General features: G+C 35.1%; 3 protein-coding genes across 4 annotated transcripts; 1 reads left to right on the top strand and 2 right to left on the bottom strand.

Moving 5' to 3' along the window:
* Window positions 1-1,659: 1,659 nt before the first annotated feature.
* LOC7464725 (uncharacterized) lies at window positions 1,660-5,524 on the top strand. 2 transcript variants are annotated; one of them, XM_024584112.2, is made up of 5 exons: window positions 1,660-2,837; window positions 3,388-4,109; window positions 4,708-4,895; window positions 5,047-5,113; window positions 5,216-5,524. In XM_024584112.2, exons 1-5 carry the CDS (start codon window positions 1,802-1,804, stop codon window positions 5,258-5,260), a joined length of 2,058 nt encoding a protein of 685 aa, XP_024439880.2. In that variant the 5' UTR covers window positions 1,660-1,801; the 3' UTR covers window positions 5,261-5,524. The 2 variants fall into 2 exon arrangements, with proteins under 2 accessions (XP_024439880.2, XP_006376552.3); XM_006376490.3 differs by having other exon boundaries at window positions 1,661-2,843.
* Window positions 5,525-8,105: 2,581 nt separating this feature from the next.
* Window positions 8,106-9,898, bottom strand: LOC7464930 (cationic peroxidase 1). Its single transcript, XM_024583576.2, has 4 exons — window positions 9,626-9,898; window positions 9,151-9,342; window positions 8,797-8,962; window positions 8,106-8,705 (listed from the first exon to the last, which is right to left on the bottom strand). Exons 1-4 carry the CDS (start codon window positions 9,830-9,832, stop codon window positions 8,320-8,322), a joined length of 951 nt encoding a protein of 316 aa, XP_024439344.2. The 5' UTR covers window positions 9,833-9,898; the 3' UTR covers window positions 8,106-8,319.
* Window positions 9,899-13,999: 4,101 nt separating this feature from the next.
* LOC7464724 (protein TIC110, chloroplastic) lies at window positions 14,000-20,328 on the bottom strand. Its single transcript, XM_002319370.4, has 15 exons — window positions 19,700-20,328; window positions 19,297-19,356; window positions 19,064-19,187; window positions 18,876-18,944; window positions 18,670-18,768; window positions 18,377-18,443; window positions 17,806-17,870; window positions 17,627-17,721; window positions 17,305-17,432; window positions 17,109-17,209; window positions 16,756-16,972; window positions 16,480-16,634; window positions 15,749-15,874; window positions 14,658-15,647; window positions 14,000-14,567 (listed from the first exon to the last, which is right to left on the bottom strand). Exons 1-15 carry the CDS (start codon window positions 20,194-20,196, stop codon window positions 14,325-14,327), a joined length of 3,036 nt encoding a protein of 1,011 aa, XP_002319406.2. The 5' UTR covers window positions 20,197-20,328; the 3' UTR covers window positions 14,000-14,324.
* Between the last annotated feature and the right edge of the window lie 1,063 nt (window positions 20,329-21,391).

Below are 21,391 nucleotides of genomic sequence, written 5' to 3'. Positions count from 1 at the left end.
TCAATCTTTATCAAACTCCTTCGCAATTAAAAAAGCTCAAAAATATAAGAAATTGACTAATGAGTTGTAACTTAGCTAGAACTAAGGTGTTTGAAATTGTAGTAGCAATTATTTTTTAAAGTATTTTTTATATAGAAATATATGAAAATAATATTTTTTTTATTTGTTAAAAATTATTTTTGACATCAACACATTAAAATAATATAAAAATATTTTAAAAAATATTAATTCAAAGTAAAGAAAAAAAATTTAATTTTTTTTTAAAATTCTTTTAAAACGTAAAAATGAACTGGATAATGAATCCTTATATGAATTTCTTTAACAGGCTTGAATCTTCACCTCGAGACCTCCCTCTATGGAGGTGTCGAGGTGAAGGTGCAAACACTCCTTGAACTGGAGTCTTTAACAGGCTTGAATCTTCAGTCATCATTTTTCTTCCAGACATGAGAAATTCTTCAAATGGAAGCAAACAATGGCTAACCTCAACATGATGCAGCAAAAGAAGAGGCAATGGCAATGTATAGCGAGGAGATTTGAGATTTGCAGTTTCCATTACAAGCAAGATAAAGATCATCATCTTAAGCAAATTTAGCAAGCAATCGAACAATCGTCTTCTGCAGACACACCAGAGAGAATGCATTCTACAGCTGTAGATCTTTTCCATCATAGCCACGTTAGTCCACTACTTCAACTCTGTAAGATGTTCATAGCCCAATTATACAGCAGTTCTTGAGCTCTTAATTACCCAGGCCGATGAAACAAAAGCAGTAACTGTTGAGCTGGAATCTCAGAATCTTCAGGATTGATAGAGAAGCACAAAAGCAGTTACTTTAGATGCACTGAGAAAGCATGGTAGCTCTAGCTCAGTTTCAGATAAGCATTCACTACTCTAGTTGTCAATGCATGGAAATCTCTCAAAATATTGTCCTGATGTACTCTCGACTATCAAGCTCATTAGTTACAGGAAAATTTAGAACATTTTAATACTTAAAATGTTTTTTTTTTTGTTAAATTAATGTATTATTCTCTATTAGATAGATTGATATTTATTCTAACATTTTGAATATAACATCCAATTACACGTGCAAATTATATTATAGCAGTGTTTGAGAATATGGTAATAGTTGTTTTTTTTTAAAAAATTTACTTAAAAATATATTAAAATAATATTTATTTTTAAATTATTTTTAATATAGCATATCTAAATGACGTGAAAATATATAAAAATTAATTTTAAATGAAAAAATAATTTTTTTAACAATATTATTAAAATATAAAAATAAACAGACTTTATATTAAAAAAATATTTTAACTATGCATTTATTAATAAAAAATAATATATTATCGGATAACTTTAGTTATTATCTTAAAATAAAAATAATAAATGATAATTGAAATAGATATATTTTGTTGTGTTATTTTTTTTTGAAAATTTAGAAATTTACTTAAAAAAATATTTTTAAAACATAATTATTCTATGTTTCTATTTTTTTTCTTCCACGAAACATGTTTGTGTTTTAAATATTTTTATCTAGTAAAATACTAATGTCAATTATATTATATGTAAAATTGAGAAAATTAAAATAATTGGCAGTCAAAGGATGAGAAGACAATTCTTTAGGGAATATAAAATTAAGGTTTCCTTGATAGTAACCAATTTTTTCAAATTTCAAAATACACTCTTTACTATCCCCCTCTTCTTCTTTGCCTTTCCACTTTTCTTCCTATTTTTTTTTAATTTAAAAAAAAACCCTAAAAACTCTAATCTCTTCTCAATCTATATGTAAAAACCCTAAAAAACATGTCATCAATGGCAGCAACCACAAGAAGAAGAAGCTTCGACCCAGATATCACTCGATGGGTAATCGAATTCATACTCCGTCAATTACAAATCCCAGTCCTCACAATCAACAAAATCCTCACCAACCGTCACGTCCCGTTATCAAACACCAGCCCTCGTTTCAAAAAAACCCTTCTTCTCCGTCAAATCGATGCCGACATCGAAGACGGTTCGGTTTCTGAGAAAACCCTTGATGCGATTGAGATGGTCGAACAAATTGATAGGAATGAGGGGGACTTGATAATGGATTCGATGAAGAATGCTTATTGTGCTGTGGCGGTGGAGTGTACGGTGAAATATATGCTGGGAAATTTACAGAGGGCGAGAAAGGGGAAGTTTTTGGAGGCGGTGGAGAGGGTTTGGAAGAATAGGGTTGCTGGGTTGAAGAGAGAGGGGAAGAGTGAGTTGGTGACGGGTAAATTGATGAAATATTTTGAGGAAATGGAAGTGGCGTTGAAGGATGATGTGGTCGCTAAGAGGTGGTTGAGAATGAATACTAGGAATGAGGCTGCGGAGATGGTTAGGATTTATTTAGGGGAAGCTGTTGCGGTTAGTGGGCCGGTGTTTGTTGAGATGGTTGCGAGGATGGAGATGAGAGGGGATGGTGGTCTTCTGTGTAGGAAGAGAGGGGAGGGTGAAAATGAGGGAGTTGAAGTAAATTTGGGTGGTGGGGAGTTGAATGGGTTCGTGGAGAAAAGTAGGGAGGGAGGTGGTGGTGAAAATGGGGCGGCGGGAGTTAATGTGGGTGGCGGGAGGGTTTGTATTGATGTTGATGCTGGAGAGGGATGTTCGAGGTTGGCTGATGGAAATCTGGAGTTGGGGCCTGCTGATATGCCTGCAAAGGAAAGTAGGGAGGGAGGGGGTGGTGAAAATGGGGCAGTGGAAGTCAATGTGGGTGGCGGTAGGGTTTGTATAGATGTTAATGCTGGAGAGGGATGTTCGAGGTCAGATGACGACAATTTGGAGTTGGGTCCTGCTGATATGCCTGCAAAGAAAAGCAGCGGTGGGTTTTTTTTTTCTCCGGTTTGCTAGTCATGGTTTTATGCTGTTTACTTTTTATTATTATTTGATTGGTTTGTTTTGGCTGTATTGTGTGTTATCATGGTTTGCTTGACTAGTTTTGGATGTTTGAGGAAATCTTATGACAAGGGAAGAACAAACAATCAAGTGTGTCATTTGAGCTTATTATTATTAGTAGACTTAGTTTATGACATGATTTGGGATTGTTTTGTGGGTCAAATGCGTTGTGGAAGTGTGTTCTGTTCTGTTGTGAAAGTACACCTTGTTCTTAGTTCTGTTCATTTTGGTGTTTCATTTCTGCACTTTCATGATAGTCTTGTTCTTTTTTTTTTGCTTGGGGTATGCGAGAGCTATAATTCCCTTATAGTTGAGAATCCAATATGTGCATACAACTGAATAAAAATCATCCTTTTTATATGATGGTTCATGTTGTGCTGATTGACATAGTTGATGCACATGTGATAACTGTATTCATCTCTCTTCTCTGTTTTGTTTTTTTGTTTTTTTTTGTTTTTTTTTTCATGCAGAAATTCAGAAGAACAATATGGTTCGTAAACACAGGCATGTTGTTCCAATCAAACGCTCTAAAGGTCCTGTCAAGATCACAAATACAGAAACTGCAGTAGGGGTCGTAGCATCTAGTTTGTATGATACTATAACTACTGATAAAGTGAATACAGCGCGAGGAAAACTCATAGCTAGCTCTAAGGAGCTGCGAGCAAGGGTTAAGGATCCTCTTCCTGATACCATAAAGCAGGCTGATAATATAATGGTTGAAATGGCAAGGAACTTATCTAATCAGGGTACTTTAGCTGAAATACAAAGTGGAAAAAGTGCAGATACTGTTATTTCTGAACTGGCTAGAAAAATAATAAATCCTGATCCTCCAGGAAAAAACCAGAATGGAAAAGATGCAGGATCATCCTTCCTTTCAGCTAATCAGACTGCTGTGCCTTCAGCTCAGAATCAGTGTGGCAAAGATACTGATGCATGTAATCCTTCAGCCAATCACACTGTTGAACCTTTTGCAGAAAACCCGAATCAATCAGAAGTGGATGCAGCCAATCATTTCACCAACCAAACTGCTGTACCTTCAATAAGAAATGAGAAGGGAAAAGGCATGGATGCTCCTAATCTTTCAGCTAATCTCAGCAAAAAGGCTAACACTGGAGTCGCATCCTGCAGCCATCAGAATAATGTTTCTAAACCTAGCTTAATGGAGCGGAATGCTACTGCTCGTACCTTTGAGGTATGAGTCATTTTTTTTATTGAAACCAATCTGATTGTTTATTTTCAGATGACATTGTTAAAGGGGTGCTTTTGCTCCCTTGTATAAAGTATGTATATTTTTGCAGTTTGTTGAGTATATTTTCTTGAATGGAAGGGCATAGGGGTTTTTGGCTGTACATCTGTTCAAAATGTCTTTATATTGTCTTTAGGTGTTATGTTTTCTATAGAATGGAAATGACAAGCACCATCCTATTACTTGGTAAAAGTTTTATGCAGATAGAGGCTGACTTTCCATATCAAAAGTAACTAATAGGAAGTCATGTTCAGTTTTTGGAAGAACAGATTTATTTTCCATTTCAATTGAAATGATTTTTACGAGTTGATAATCTGATAGTTTGATTAGTTTTCAACAAAATATTACGTTACGTGGTTTATTCCAAGACCTTCAGATTCATGTTGATAAGTGAAATGCCATATTTTCTTTTGACATTTTGATAGGGTTTCACAGTTGCTTTGAAGTGTTTATCTTGTTCAGTTTGTTTTGCCTTACATTTCTTTTTTCATAGTTTGCAAGCATGTTGTTTTTAATTGCATCTTACCATATAATTTTCTTGTAGTGGGACGATTCAATAGATGACTCTTCTGAAGGAACAGGAGATCAGATGAATAGAATTCATTTAGATAGCCCAAAGAGAAAGGCTGTCTCTCCATTGAAGAAATATGAACTGGCAAGGTTTGCTAAGAGGAGAAAACCTAAGAGGTGGAGTTTGGAGGAGGAAGATGCCTTGAGGGAGGCTGTAAAGAAGTATGTAGTTTTGTTAGGCAAAGCATTAGGAAAATCAAGTTTCCTTCTGCTGTTTTTTCCTTTCTCCTCTATCTAGGGGATGGCTAATATTTTCTTTTCTGCTTTTTATTGTTTGATGGATTCTTATTCTTGCTATTTTCTCCTTCTGAAGGTATGGCAAAGGAAACTGGAAGCTGATCTGGAACTCTAGACGTGATGTGTTTCAAGAGAGAACTGAGGTTCACAAGATCCATTGTCTTGTAGTGTTTATGTTTGATTGGCAATTTTTCTTTGTTTTAATGTTGGGCATATTTTTTCTTTTCCCTTGATGATTTCTCCAGGTTGATTTGAAGGATAAGTGGAGGAACATGACAAGATATGGTTGATACTGTCAGCAAGTTAGAGTTCGCTTTCTTTTGTTTGTTGCTCAAGATAAAAGTCTAGCACTCTTGCCCCCCTTTTTAGGTTTCCTACTAGTCATATCCATATGGTTTTTGTAAGTATTTCCTCGTGAAGGAAATCTGTGTAGTGTGAAGTAAACTTTGACTAGTGGACTAAATTGGAAATGAAATGTATATGTAGTTTCTGTAAAAAACCACGGACTTGCTGGATGAAAGGTCCCTTGAAAAATATACCAGTAGCTTCTTGTCTATCTGTGTAACAGCCTGGCTCAACATGCTGTATATTGTTTGCTTTGGGCCTTACTGTCCTCACGGTTTTGTTCTTGGTGACGCGAGCCCACTTCTGAGCCTGACGCCCCAAAAGGCGTATAACATGTTAACAACTAGCACTACTAATAAGGTCAGCTACCAAACCCTCACCTGTTGATGTGGGATGTTACAATCCACCCCCTTTAAGGAGCCCGACGACCCTGGCGGCACAATCGGACAGCCAGTGAGGTCGGCTCTAATACCAAATGTAACAGTCCGGCCCAACATGCTGTATATTGTCTGCTTTAGGCCTTACCGCCCTCACGATTTTGTTTCTAGTGACACGAGCCCACTTCTGAGCCTGACGCCCTAATAGACGTACAACATGTTAGCAGTCAGCACTACTAATACAGCCAGCTACCAAATCCTCACCCGCCGATGTGAGATATTACATGGGTCGTATGTCCAACACTATCTAGGCAACACACCCAACAAAGCTGGGCGTCCGCCCAATAGTAGGCATGCAATTGGATGGTGGGCTCAGGTTTTCAGGCCCAAGCCTAGTCGTATGCCCAACATGTGCTCATGTTACTATGCCCGAGCCCATACACCTTGATATAAGGATGTTTTTGGACCTTTTTAGGGTTTTTTCTCTATTAAATTTGGGTTTATCACAAATTAAAGGAACATTTTGTCACGACCTGAATCCCAGGTCCATGACCGGCAACGAAGGAGCGGTGTCGAAATAACACCCCACTTACGCTAAATCTCAGAACGGATATATTAAAAGAACAATTTATTTAAAAATACGCAACATTTTATAATTTTCAAAAATATTATATTATTCAAAACTAATGAAATCAAATAATAGTTCAAAACTTCTCATCAGTAATTAAAACAAAAACAATAATCCATAATACTTATTACATTGTCAAAATCCAAACTTAATTAAAACAGGGTAATAGTGGAGCGTCTAAGACATCGAATCAAAACTAAAAGAAAAGCCTTTCAAAACAAGCAAGTTATACTGACCAAAACTGAAGAAGTAGGAACACTTAACAAAGTCCACCAGCTAACAGATACTAAGAACCTGAAATAATATTAAGAATGAGGTGTGAGTTCAACCAACTCAATGAGAGAATAATATTTATATACATTTTAGATATTAATAGTTTGCAAGTTGATTTATCATGATATAACTAGTCATACTCATTATACAATCAACATACATATTTATTTATATTATATGCATATTAAAGATTATCCCACTCACCCGGAAAAATATAAATTAAAAGAAATATTAGATGAAAAACCCGAAAAACCTATTGAGGATTGTTAGGAGAACCTACAACAAATATACAAAATATACTCAGAAGCAAATCAAAACAACACAAATAAAAGATTCCAATGCATAAAAGAAAACCAGGTTTAGTCTCCTAGGTTTAGGGATTAAAACGATAATTTTTCGAAAAAGGGACCAAAACATAATTTTACCAAAGCTGAACCAAACTGTAAATACATAACCATACTGAAATTCCACCCATAAACCATCCTCAATTCTATCCAGAATGAAACAGGGACCAAACTGCAATTTTTTAAAAAGTTCAGGGACTAAAATGTAAATTTCCTAAATTGAGGGACCAAACTGAAAATATTCCATATCAATTATCAAACTGAGATTCATCATCATTAACCTCATAATAACACTGCCCAGAATTCCAAAAGATATATCAGGGGTCAAATTATAATTTTCCAAAGTTTAGGGACTAAATTGTAATTTTCATAAATCAAGGACCAAAATAAAATTTTTCCATCTTCAACCTCAAGACCATTTTGTCCAGATTTTCCAGCAAGGTTGAAATGAATTTCTTAACACATAAAAATCAATTGAAATAAATCAACTGGTAAATCCTTATTTCTATCAACAAACTTAAAATCAATCACTTAATATTAACCCCTAATAATTATAAATCAATCTTAACAACATAAACTTTAAATCCTTATAAACTCTAATATTTTTTTTTAATCCTTCTGTAAACAAACTATAATTAAAAGTAACATGAAAGAGAACCACTTACTTATTACTTTCATCTTTTTTGAACCAAAAACTCAAAATAAAAAACTGAAATATTTAATTTGATTATGAGAGGAGGGTCATGGTGGCTACATGAATTAGAAAAGAGAAAAGTAATCCTCTTATAACTTTTCCTTATATATCTAGATTAAATTAGGTTGGGTTTGAGTTAATTTGGGTTTGGATTTGAGTCAAAAATTTGGGTATTACACTTCTGAATTGCATTGCAGGGATGCTCAAAGAAAATTCAAGACAAATATATGTTCGATTTTGTACAAGTCTTTCCTGGTAAATGTATGAGCAAGATATAAAATTTTGTACCAGCTTGATTTTGTAGGAACTTCTCGATTGCGTTGCACTGAAGTTTTCAAATTAATATCTTGTCAATGGATCTGAATCTTGAGTTTTTTTTATCAACTCATTACTTGTGTTTGAGTTTAATGAAGAAATCTGTATATTGTGAAGTTTTCAAGTCTTGTTCTTTCTTCCTAAAATAAGGCAAGCATCTGGCAAAATAGAAACTTATCATGATCAATCATTTCTTAATCAGTTGATGTTTCAAGTAGTTTTCACACACTTACATGAAAGCCAGAAAAATTACAAACACAAACCATTAAACACGGTTTACATCAAATAACAACATTTATTTTTTAAATTGACAATTGAAGAGAATTAGCCAAAGTCTTACTAATGGCTAACATTACTTAATTAATTGTGAGGTTCAGTTTACTTTGGCGCAGTTGGTACGAATCTGTCCATCGCTTCCTGTTAGGGGGCTAATGCTACCCATCTTTACCATGGCACTAGCAAAATCAGCATAGAATGTAGCAGAATTGATGCTGTATGTCTTGACCTGCGAGTCCGTAGTGCCTCCACTGAAAAGCTGTTGATCCGAGTGCAAAAGGCCCTTGTTGTTTGCCAGGTTCTTGAAATAAGAGTTATCAAATGTGACAGGAGTAGTAGCATCCAGTGAAGAAAGGCTGTCATCACTGCCTGTGTTTGGACAATTTGATTTTAATGATGTTGCCAAGGTTGAATCTAGGCTGGTCTCATTGTAGACACGGTTTCGAAACAGCAGGCACCTGGCTTGCCCTATTGTGTGAGATCCTACAAGATTATAGAAAATTTCAAAACCGAAGTCAATTGGTACAAGATCCTTATTTAATTGTGGTGATGATTTCCCTTAATTTTATTTTACCTGAGAGAGCAACCATTTCTTTGGCAGTGAACCCTTTATTTGAGAAGGAAGTAATAAGGTCACTCAGATCCATGAGTGGAGATGGAAGATCGGAATTAGCAGCACCCAAACTTGCTGTGGTCGAATCTCTTCTCCCCAATTGAACTGTCCATGAAGGTCCACTCAACTGGAGAAGAAATATAAAAGAAATCAAAATGCGCACAAGTTTATGTGAAATGTATGGATTGAGTCGTTTCCACGGTGCCTTCTTCACGGCCTTAAAAGGCATGCATCAGCATTCAAACATCAGGGTTCAAAAGGATTTCAATGCCTTTGAAGGCACCTTGTCTTATATATATGCTTTAGGTTACTTACTGCAACAACTGAATCTCGAGCAGCAACAGCCAGAATATCAGCACAAGAAACAACTCCAGGGCAAATTGACTCCAATTGAGACTTAATGGTATCAATCACATCATAACCTCTCAAAGAATTTGCATTTGGGCCTGCAGTCTTTTCTCCAGTAAAACTTGAAGTGTCATCTAATAGGACTGATGCATCACATCCCTGCTTGAATCAATAATAAAGATCCTCGTCAAATTACAATGTTTAAAATAACGATAACATTTCTTAATGAAATTATTGTATATAGTAATTAAACACACAGTATACTATCATCCTTGTGCATGCATGCAAGGTTTTACGTGCAAGTTGGTAAACTAAAAAACCTAAAACATGGAGAGACTATCCTCCCCAAGGCACAATCTTAATATCCTTCTTCCTTCCCCACTCTTGTGTGTGCATGTATATCTGTATGTGAAAGAAAGGGAGAGGGATAAGAGAAACATGCATTAACGAAGCAGTCATGGAAATGGAGACGGAGCAAGGAGGCTCCCATGCGATGCTCCTTGACAACTGCTTTTAGTACAGCAGTTCTGATGGTAGAGAGGGCTTTAGGGCATGTTGTTGCATAGAAAGTGGTTGATAACTGTGCATGGACTAATCCAAGCAAAAGCATAGAGAAACATAACCCGTAGAAAATTTTTGAGAGAGCCATATAATCCAAAATGTAAAGACACAGAGGGATATAGTTGAACTTGTGATATATCTCTTGTGTTTGATCGATGGCATGTAAGTGCTGTAGAGGAGGCCTATTTATAGGAAGCATTTGGTCTGGACCGTCTACCATTTTATACCTTAATTAGGGTTTACGGTCAAAGATTATGTGCAAAATATTGAGTATACTAAAAGCAAAGAAACCTAATTATGTACGCATTCATGATGGTGGTGAACCCACTTGATAATTTCTCTTAATTTTGTTCTCAAAACTTTGAACTAAGAAATTATAAATAATTGCGTACGTAAGAATATTATTTTGTGTAGGCCATTGCATAACTTCTTTACTCGTATGAAGTAATTATAAATACCAATACCAACAACAAACAATTTCGTTTGCTTTCGTAACTATAACTCTCACATTGGTGGAAACTTCACATTATTCCATGGCTCCATACAGGACGAACACATTAACTATAGCTGGTCTTGATACAAATATTGTGGTACTGGGCATTTTTTTCTTTTTATTTCGATCAAGACGTGCGAAGAACCTTGAACTAAAAAACAAACGATACGTAGAAAACCCCCTCCATATTACATAACACCCAAGTTATTAAAATGTTGTTTGTTGTTTTAGTTTTAAAAGTGTTTTTTTTTTTCTATTAATTTTTTTAAATTAATTTTTTTGGTATTTTTAGATCGTTGTTTTGATGTGTTAAAGTTAATTATAATTTTTAAAAAATAAAAAAATATATTATTTTAATATATTTCCGAGTAAAAAACACTTTGAAAAGCAACCGCTACTACACTCTCAAACATTTCTTGAAACTCGAATAGCCGATTCACTTACGTTTAGTTGTTTAGTTATTGTTATAAGACAAAGACAAAGATATATATATATATATATTTTGTATTCATTTCGTTTGTCTCCCGAAAATAAAATAAGTTAAACAGATGCTCTTAAATATCTATAGTCGATGATTAGATGTAACTGAGTATTGAGATGAGTTTGAGATAGTTTACTAGGGTTTGGAGTGATTAATGTTTGACATCACCTGAAGCTCTGCGAATTAGGTTAATTTGTCAAATGTCCAGTAGCATTGGATTTTGATGGTAGTAGGTATTGTGTGAACAAAGATCCCATTAGGAATCTATTACTAATAATTGTCAACTGAAGTGCCAGTGCCATTAGGTTTAATTATAAAGCATGATTGTCTTCCACCATCTTGATTTATAAGACATCATGATTTTGCGAATGCCCCAAACTTTAGAATTTTCTACCCTCTTGAACTTAATATAATGGATCCAACGTTGAATATGTTGAGAAGAAAAGAGAACGACAAGATAGTGGAATAACACAAGTCTTAAAGATTCATATTAAACCTCTTAGCTAGCTAGGTTGAATTTGGAGATGCTTATCTTGTAGGAGTTCGGAATTGATCTTCTCCACCTTTGAATTTTCGTGTCTGACAACTGGAAATAACTTAAAAGTAAAAACCATTGACGTAGACAAGTACGACCTTTCGAAATTGGTTCAATATATAGTAAAGGGTATGATCTGTTAGGACTCCATTAAGGTGAACTCACCAAGCTGGAGACGTCGATGTGCATGAACATCCTCCTTAATGAAGAAATTAAATGATGGGTTAAAAGGCTTATGTACCGAAGAACCCTTTTCTTTTCTTAATGATTTCACAGTTGGGTTCAGGCCAACTTACATGAATTGAAACTTAGTTTTTTTAGGAAAAAAATGGGTTTTCGACAGATTGTTTCACACTCAGTACTGATGTATACATTTACAAGAAATTTGTTTCTCACAACGATCCCTTGAATTTGAACTTGAGATGATAACTTGCGACGAACTGTCTGCCTAAACCAATAGCCATGCAGTAGAATCAGGGGACGAGAAAGATAATCCTATTAGATAAAGTGCAGGAGTAATTGACGACAATGCTTGTATCTGGCACTACTTTTTGATGCAGAGAGAACACTTATATTTGATGTGCAAAGAATGCATTTGAACCTCAAAAGTTTATTTTCTCTAAAGGTAATACTATTTTAAAACTAGAAACTTTATCTTAATTAAAAAACAAAAATAAAAATTTAAAATACAAACAAAATAACAATAAAATCCGAAATAATACATAAAATCCAAAAATAACAAGAAAAATAACAAAATTATCGAAATAAAGAGTCTGAACAAGATTTTTAATATCTAAAAATTTGATGGTTAATATAGCGACGTAGTAAATTCTATTGGAGAAACAACCACTAAAATCTCTTGTAAAATTTCATTCTAATTTAACAGCTAGATTAAAAGTTATAACACTTTTAAATTATTATTCTAATTTTACACAACCTAATCTTTTCTTAAATTTAACATTACCCTAATAATTTATAAATATATATACTAAGTAATACACATAATTTATTTGTAGCACATTAAACTTATTTCTTAGAACCACCCAGCTCGTCTACTTCACTTCCGTCACTAATTTTGTGAGCCTTGAAAGTGATCATCGCCGCTTTTGTGGTTGCCGGTTGGTTAATTAGAGAAGAAGATTAGGGATTTGTACGGTGAAAAGGAAGAAAGAGATTGTTCTGCGCGATGACTGGAATGAAGACTTTGAAGAATTGGCGTGACTGTGCATTTACACAACCAATAGGTGCGGGACAACTGGAGCATGGGGGAACATTTTTCTTCAGTTTATGCGTTTTGGTGAAATCGTAAAATCGGTCTTGAAATCGTGATTTTTTACGATTTTACCTGATTTTAATGATTTCACCCGATTTCATTTATTTTTAAATTTTTCAAATGATTTAGCACGCAGAACATGTTTTAACTTATAAAATTATAACAACCTTGCTTGGATCGGTAATGTCAGCAGCACATCATCACGGAAAGAAGACGGCACCATGGTGTCAATATACCCCCATGTTTCCAATGTCAATTAAGCAAATTATTGCAGTGTGGATATATACGAATGTTAATTAATTTTCAATGAACTCGACAATAAAAAAAATCTATATTATTAAGTTATCAGGTGAACTAGAGAGCTAACAAGTCAATCCAGATAAATCATTTCATTATAATTTCATTATTTTGTTTTTTCATTTTAAAAAAATCTTTATATTAACTCGGTAATTCATGTTTATACTAGATTTAGTTGAGTTAACAAGATCACAGATAATTAAATTAATACAGTAGAGTCAATTAGATTTTATTAAATTAATATTGTTTATAACTCAAGTAAAAATCCATTCCAAGTTTGACTACGAGTTATGAGTTATAAATTTCGTATTTTACAACTATACTGGACATGCTAAGGATTTGAAGTTTCTAATATTCCTCTAACTCACCACCAAATGACAGTCACACATTGTAAGTCAAAATTGGTTGTTTATTTGAAGAAATAACAATTACTTGTAGACTAAGGTTTGATTTTATAGCCAAGCCATTTTCTCACGTCTGGCTTTGCACGCGAAGACAAAATACATCTCTTTAATAAAGGTAAATGCAAGCCTTCCATATTAAAACAAACAAGACGATTCATGATATTAAGGTTTAGGATTAGCCCTCGTGCTTATAAGGGAGCACGTCCTTCAGGTTTTGACTAAAGATTCTGAAAATAAAATCATCGTTTTACAGGTTTTTCTTTGGTTAATTAGATTTCAATGGTCGACAAGCCACAGATTTAAGGGGTTAAATCACTATGCGAAAGTTGAGGAGTGACCAAAAGGGACAAAATCCCAATTCTGAGAGGCAAGAGGTGTGGATAAAGTTGACAAGGATTGGTAAGACATGAGAACCTCTTCTGAAAATTAATACCATTTTGTACCTTTCTTGACTGTTCGGGGCATTACCTAAACATGTAAGACGTTCAACACAAGCAAAGGTCTTGGCGCAGTCCCACCAGCAACATCTCAATGTTGACAGACATAAACAGAATAAAGAATGCTATTGTTGAGTTGCTTCTCCTCCCCAAATAATAAACAAGTGATCAACATGGATGAATGGAACCAACCATTCAAAACAAGCATAGATTGAACTTCATTCGATTCATTGGCTTTGGCAGAGAACTAATACCATTAATCCATTCAACACTACTTGATAACAACTGAAAGATTCGAGGATCGCAACCATCAAAAGTGAAACAAGAGAAGCAAATATCAAAAAACATTTTATCGGCGAATTATTATACATTAAAGATAACAAACATTCATATACTAACTGAACAAATTTATAGCACTCTTAGTGGCTAACAAAATTTCATCATCTAGTTGCATTAGGCATACTGTTTCCTAATATGGCAAGTGTCCTTTCCTTTTGGGAGCAAAAATACTATCGTGTTAAAAAGTTAGAACACAAACTTTTCTTCCTCTGCACCAATTGGGAGCACTCTTTCATCTCTCCAAGAGCAGTGGCAGTTGAATCACTTATGCCCAGCAAATACCTTTCCTTTTGGGAGCAAAAATACTATCGTGTTAAAAAGTTAGAACACAAACTTTTCTTCCTCTGCCCCAACTGGGGGCACTCTATCTTTCATCTCTCCAAGAGCAGTGGCAGTTGAATCACTTATGCCCAGCAAATACTGCAGTCGTGACAGTTTTTCTGGTGCTGGGTTATTTTTCATGTGGATGGTGTACAAATCAGCTAACTCCTCTGGCACCTCCCATGTCAATGGCTCAGAAGGCACAGCTTTATCACAAGCCAGCAGGTCATTAAGAGTAGAAACCTACAAAAGCGGTTAAAAAGGACCTCAGACTAAATATTTCCCTCTTGCATGAAAGATGTATTTTTAAATAGAAGATTAAAAAATACATACCACTCCTTGTTGATTTCTCTGCCTCAGTAGTGCCACAGCCTGAACCAGTGAGTTTGACAGTCTACTTCGTGCAAGCTCATGGACAACCCCCTTAGCCTTCTCTGCATTAATGTTAAGATCTTCTGGGATTTTCTCATAGACTTCCTCCTCGTCAAACTCCCCAGTGCCTGATGAGAAAATTTCATCTACAGTTTTCTTGTACAGGTTTTCTCGCAAGTTTTCAGATATCATGCTGTTGAAGTCAATACTTGCTTCCTTGAGCTCTCTTATCTGCTTCATATTAAGCCTCCCTCGATTGATAGCAGTTTCAAGAGCAGCTGCCATTTTTGTAGTTGTGATGTTCTTTATCACCTTCTGTGCATACTCGGGTGGCAAGCCAACTTGCTTCTGCAGGTCATTGAGCTGCTCAATCCTGGCTTTTGTCAATTGTCCATCAGCTAAAATTACCTCGGCTTGTTTCCTAAAAGTCTGCTCAGCTAGGCTCCTGTGGACTTCCACAATTTCCATCACAGTCAAACCCAAAATTCCACCAAGCTGATTCAGCAAGAGGTACTCTGAATCATCCTTTTTTGTGGTGATTTGAGCACCAAATGGAATTCTGGTAACTTCCCCAGTTAGGCAGTAAAGTAGATATGTCTTGTAAAGGTCAGTCCTATCTCTTTCAGGAAGGTCATCTTTAAGGTTTATCTCTGTCTGGCCAGGCTTACCCATCTTTGCAGCAACCTCCTCACCAGGTCTTATTTTCTTAAGTGTCTCAAGGGACTCCCATTCCTCATCATCATCCCATTCCTCATCCTCTTCAACTTTATTTTCTTCCACCTTACTAGGTTCTTCTGGTGGAGCATCAGAAGATTCCCCTTTTATGTCAGCCACCAGTTCAGTCACCACCAAGGAATTGAAGGCAATCAATTTCCTTAGTTCTTTAGCACCCTCGGTGCGGTTTTCCGCCATCCGTGCTCGCTTTATGTAGTTTAAGAAAATCCTTCGGACCTTCAACAAGAAAGAGTTTTTGAGCAGAAGGAAACATGTCTAATTTGAAAATTATGTTTGATCTAAACCATAGGTGCCAGGTAGTAGAAGTGTACACTCACCGCCTTGCCAGCGATAGGCATGGCAGCCTCCCGTGTTAAGCGCAAGCCGTGAGCAGCCTTTCTTACAGCCTTCTTAACATCAGCATCATAGCCATCGACCCCTGAAGCAATTGCATCTTTAACCACCTGAAAAACAATGCCATGCATCAGCCATAAATTGATTAAGTTGAGCAGCAATTCAGCAATCAGCATCATGCAACTTAAATCCTATAGCAGATAGGTAATATAATATATCTTCATTTCAGTTAAGATAGGAAATTCTACTCATATCCAAAATATTTATGATCATGAAGCTAGAGGAGACGCCCTACCAGCAGGCAGCCAGTAGGGGTAGATCCTTGCCCTTAATGAGTTAGCAAGTAATAGAAAAGTTAGAGAATAATCCATGCCAAGTAATAAGGCCCTCAGTAGATTCCATACGTCCCCATTACATTAGTATAGACACTTCCAAGTCCTTGTCAACCCACAAAATATAAGATACAGTTTGCAAGAGCCTGAACACAGTTCCCTTGAACACAGATTAAATGCATGTATAATGTTCAAAACAGACCCATCCCATGATATAAACGTCTCCAAGTTCCCATTGACCACTTTAATCCTAAATGCAACTAGAAACCACCTAAACAAAGATGGAGGGGCATTACTGGGAAGAGGAACCAAATGAACCATTGAGATAGACTTGAGGAAAATTGCCATATCATTGCCAGAGATCTTATATAGAAAATGATTACCTTTTCAAATAAACTGCCACAGATATCAGAATGGGCTGCATCAATAATTTGCTGAGAAATACAGAGCATGACTCTCAAACGGGTCAATGCTTTAACATCCTCGTCACTCAACTCTCCATCAGCTGCACATTGCTGAAGCTTTTCCCGGTAAATTTCTGGATGTAAAGGGAGGCATTAGTTCCACTATGCACGGAAAAAAAAATCTTCAAGATAATTGAACAAAGGTCTCAAGATGAGATTTAAAACATATATATGGTACTAGACAATATTTATTACCTTCATGAATCTCAGTGGCTTTCAGTGGATCAAAGTGCAACTCCTCACAAAGATTTTGTAGGAAGGCTGCTTTGCTATCGGCATATTCTAAATCACCACTTGAAACAGCCTGTGCAAGTCGTTTACGATATGCCTTTGAAGTAACATCAAGCCTAATTGATTCTCCCTCCCTCTTACCTAAACCAAATATATTCTTCAATTGATTTAAAGCAGCAAGCTACAAAAAAGAAAGTAATAAGGAGATTATGACCTAAACAAATATACAGAGCAACCTGATGAAAAGGTAGATATCAAGCATCAATAACACAAATTTATATACACACATCAATAAAGTGCAATGCATGATGCATCACCTTATGTTCTTCCATGCGACCACCATATAACGCATCTGTTATATAAGCCCTGTAAAGGAGCTTCAAGTCATCTATCTTTCTCTCACTACTGTACTCACCACCTAAGGAACAAAAGCTTTAGAGCCAGCTAAAAAATGAGCTGTCAAAAACTTAAATTGAGAAAACCTTAAAAGCAAGAGCTCCTTAGGATCCAGACCTAGTACAGAAACTGGACCAACTCCGCAGGCAAACGAAGCTGCATCTGTATGGTTCTTTAATGAAATAAGCTTATTGTTGAATGCCAATATCTTATCAAGCTCTTCCACAACTTTCACAACATCCTGGCTGTAAAACCTAATTTAATTAGATGGTGCAAATGATATAACTGCAAGTATGGATGATATTGTTGACCAAAAGTTCTAAAAAGAAAGGAATTCTTTGACATATCAAATATCCAGTCTATTTTTTAAATTCAATAATTAAAAGTGTCAGTAAGACATTCAGAAGCTGTAATTTGAGCCATGTTGTAAGGATCATACACTGTTCTCGTCCTTGATTTTAATCTATCAAGAGCTGCTGAAATATTTTCCTCAATCAGTTTTCTTGTATGCTGCCTAAACAAGTCCTCTGCAAGCTGTCAGAAACAGAACATGCCACATAAAGAACAAATTAAGAACCAAAACACAAAAGGACCATCAATGAGAAGTTGACAAGGAACCTTGTCAGAAAGTTGATAAGAAATCTGCGCTTGTCTGAGGTTAACAAGCTGCTCCACATCAATATCTATTTGGGGAAAGAAACGAACATGTGTTAAAAAAGGTGAAACAAAGCAAAAAGAATTTTCAACTCATTCTCAATACTTGCTATTAGTATAATGATCAATCTAAGCATGTCTTTTTAAATAAAGCTAATGAAGAAGATTATATACAAAGTTATAAACTATTCATGCCTAAGCACTTCAACCCCACATCCACAGCACACACCCCTGACAGAGTTCTAAGCAGAATTCTAAAAGAAGAGAAACATCAATCGCTCTGAAATCATAACTAGAGTATTGAATAGTATTGACTAACTAATCAAGTAGATTAGTTGTTACTGATAACCAATGATTAAGGATATCACTGATTACAGTGCAAGAACATGGCACACCTCTGTTATAGATGAAAGTTAAATTGCGGAACACAATCTAGCTATAGATTTAAGTTGACAATAGCTGAAACAGCTTGATGTTCACAAATCACAATACAAAATAAAGTAACATTAAAGACCTTAATTTATGTTAAATTTACCTTTGCCAACTGATTTTAGCTTTGAAGTATATAACCTCTGGGCATTATCACGGATAGCAATTTCAACCTAACAGATTAGAATAATAACAAGAATTAAAAGGCTGAGACAAACAAGATGATATCAATAAACTGGGAAGAATGAAAACCAAAAGGTATGCATTTTGAAGTTCAATGCACGTTGAATTTTGACTATGTAAAAAAGGAGAGAAAACATGTCACTGGTGACAAGACACTGTTCACTACAGAAAACAAGTTCACATAGGCTAGAATAGAAACAGTTGATAAATAACTACCTGGGAATCAGTGACCTTGAAAACACGCTTCCAAGGTAAAAGAAATGACGATGCTTCTCCAAAAACAAGAGTTGAAACATAGATCAATTTCTGAAATGCCTGCGCTGGAGAATCAGTAATAATGGTCAAGCTCCATATCTTCATTCAAAATTTTCACACACCAATGTCTCCAGATTCAGAAACTATCAAAACTACAAATGACCTACCCGACGTTGCTCTACATCACCATCAGGATCTCCAGTTTCGAGCCTTTGCCTGAAAATCCGCCTCCCAAGCTGCAATCAGTACACAAAATAGCAGCTTAGGGGAACATTTCTCAAATTCACATCACATATAACCATAAGCATGCCCATTCTTCACGTGCATAAATCTAGCTCATATAATATAAAAATACCTCCACATGCATGCTAGCTGCATCTGGGTCATCCATGCCCAAAGCATTTTTGAAGTTGATGATTGTGTCAACTTCATTCCCTCTAAGCTCTTCACCCCCAGGAGGAAGGACAGAAGACACAAACCTAAACCAAGGTAAAATAACCAAAATCTTAACAAAGGATCAAAATAAGATCCAAAAGCAAACTCTTCAACGAACTACAAAAAGCACACTCAACACCAATTCCAGCTTACTGGCAGTATAAATCACAAAGCTCTGCATTAAATGCCTCATCTTGCTTGCTCACACCATACCTGCAAAATTCAACATTCACAAAGAAATTTCAAAAACTAACAAGAGTAAGCTAAACACACTAACAACTTAAGTAACTAAGCACCAAATTAAGTAAAAAAACACCAATTCCATCAAAAAGAAAAACCCTTTATACTCTCCAGAAAAATAGTTCCTATTGCAATTCACCAAAAAATTCACACTCTGCACACATGATCCTAACTATAACCAGCATACATAAAACACACCAAAACATTAACCAACAAAAATCCAAACGCTAACTCAAAAGCACCAACTTTTTTGCCAGTGAAGCAATAAAAATACAAACTTTAACAATTAAACCAGAATAAAATTAAAGTAACTGACTTTTTAGCAATGCCTTCAATCTCCTCTTTACTGACTTTAGTAGGGTCATCAAACCCAGAAACATAATTATGCAAATTTATGGCGGCAATCTCGGGAACAGCCGAATTCAACGAAAAAACCACAGCCCCAACAGCTGCTCCAGCCACAGCACCACCACCAAGAGCCAAATTCCGAGAGCCACCACCGAACTTAGTCCCTAAACCATACCCAGCAGCTAAAGCACCAGCTAGAATTAGCGCCGAGCTCGCCAGTCTTAGCGTTGGCGAGAGATTACTTACTATAGATTGAGCTCCTGATAGCTCTCTCTTTCCTCCAAAAAGATCATCGGGTTTCGATTCTAAGGTGATGGCGGAAGGGTATTCTGCGGCGGAGCTGCGGGGGTAGGAGACGCGGAAACGGTGGCGTTTAGGGAGGGTTAGAGAGGAAGGAGTGAGTTTGAAAGGAAGAGGGGAGAGGAAAGAAGTGGAAGGAGAGGAAGTGAGGAGAGAAGGGCTCATTCGGTGGTGTTAACGGAGTCGTTTTTGGAGATTGAGAAGGTGGGTGGGAGGCTTATAGGGTTTAACGAAAAGGGGAGAGGGAAGATGAAGAGGAGGATGGAGGGGGAGGAGGGAGGGTGGAAACAAGAAGATAGAGCGAAGCTTTTAACTTTTCTTCACATTTGCATATTGTTATTTCAAATTATCTTGAAATTTACCGTACTTTTTAAATTGGAATGAAATATAAAATTTCTAATATTTGGTTTTTAAAATAATTTAAAGAATGACGTCATAAACATAAATGATAGTAAAAACGATAAAGGAAAAAAATGTTTACCAAGTTTTATATTCTCTTGATTTTTTTAAAGTTTCAGTAAATTATTAAGCAGTGTTACACCTCGAGTCTATATATTTTTATATAAAAACAATATCATCATATTTTAAATAAATAATTGTATTAAATAATTTAGGTTATGGTCTCAAATAAATTTAATAAATAAATTTTATTTTAATTAGATAATAAAAAATTATCAATAATAATATGTAGGCAAGATTTTTTTGAAAAATAAAATCAAAATAACTTGAAAAAAGAACTTTTAAAGGTATATAATTAAATGAAAAAAAGAAAAAAGAAAAACCATATAAATATGTAATATTTTTAATAAAAATAAAATTTGACATACAAAAATTTATGTCAAATTTAAGAGCTTTTATAAAAAAAATAAAATCGTAGCCTCACATCATATATTATCTTTCTTTACTAAAAATACAAATTTTATTTAATAATTATCTAAATTTTATATTTTAAACCGATTAAATCAATTAAATCATATTATTATAATTTTTATAAAATTTAATTTTAAATTTAAATTAGGTATGAAATTAGGTTAAAAGATTTTTTTCTTGTAATTTTTTTCATTCTTATCCTTATATTTTTTTAAATAATTAACTAAATTATTTTTAAATTAATTAAATTATATCAAAATAACTTTCATATATAATTTGAGTTTAAACTAAAATTAAATAAAAGTCAGCTCACGAAGTTTTAGGATTGCCTGCTGGACCTTGTGTAATAATAATACCAAGTTACCAACTAATTTTCTATGGCTTGAATATTTTCTAGCTAAAAAAAGAAACTTGGGCCTGTTCCTAGTTATGGGCCTGGGTCTAAAGTTAGGTTTGGATTTTTATCTAGCTTAAAAAGAGACATTTCTTA

Source organism: Populus trichocarpa, chromosome 13, assembly GCF_000002775.5.
Source record: "Populus trichocarpa isolate Nisqually-1 chromosome 13, P.trichocarpa_v4.1, whole genome shotgun sequence".
Taxonomy (NCBI): Eukaryota; Viridiplantae; Streptophyta; class Magnoliopsida; order Malpighiales; family Salicaceae; genus Populus; species Populus trichocarpa.
Note: the sequence above shows the minus strand (reverse complement) of the source record. Positions and strands in the feature narration are given on the sequence as shown.

Excerpts from the sequence above, each read along its gene's own strand:
- LOC7464725 (XM_006376490.3), top strand. The coding sequence starts at position 1,802 with ATGTCATCAATGGCAGCAACCACAAGAAGAAGAAGCTTCGACCCAGAT. Across the intron at positions 4,110-4,707 it reads CTACTGCTCGTACCTTTGAG|TGGGACGATTCAATAGATGA; the intron begins GTATGAGTCATT and ends ATTTTCTTGTAG. Across the intron at positions 5,114-5,215 it reads TGTTTCAAGAGAGAACTGAG|GTTGATTTGAAGGATAAGTG; the intron begins GTTCACAAGATC and ends TGATTTCTCCAG.
- LOC7464930 (XM_024583576.2), bottom strand. The coding sequence starts at position 9,832 with ATGGCTCTCTCAAAAATTTTCTACGGGTTATGTTTCTCTATGCTTTTG. Across the intron at positions 9,343-9,625 it reads TCCATGACTGCTTCGTTAAT|GGATGTGATGCATCAGTCCT; the intron begins GCATGTTTCTCT and ends TGATTCAAGCAG. Across the intron at positions 8,706-8,796 it reads AGAAATGGTTGCTCTCTCAG|GATCTCACACAATAGGGCAA; the intron begins GTAAAATAAAAT and ends ATAATCTTGTAG.
- LOC7464724 (XM_002319370.4), bottom strand. The coding sequence starts at position 20,196 with ATGAGCCCTTCTCTCCTCACTTCCTCTCCTTCCACTTCTTTCCTCTCC. Across the intron at positions 19,357-19,699 it reads ATTGAAGGCATTGCTAAAAA|GTATGGTGTGAGCAAGCAAG; the intron begins GTCAGTTACTTT and ends TGAATTTTGCAG. Across the intron at positions 14,568-14,657 it reads AGAGAAATCAACAAGGAGTG|GTTTCTACTCTTAATGACCT; the intron begins GTATGTATTTTT and ends CCGCTTTTGTAG.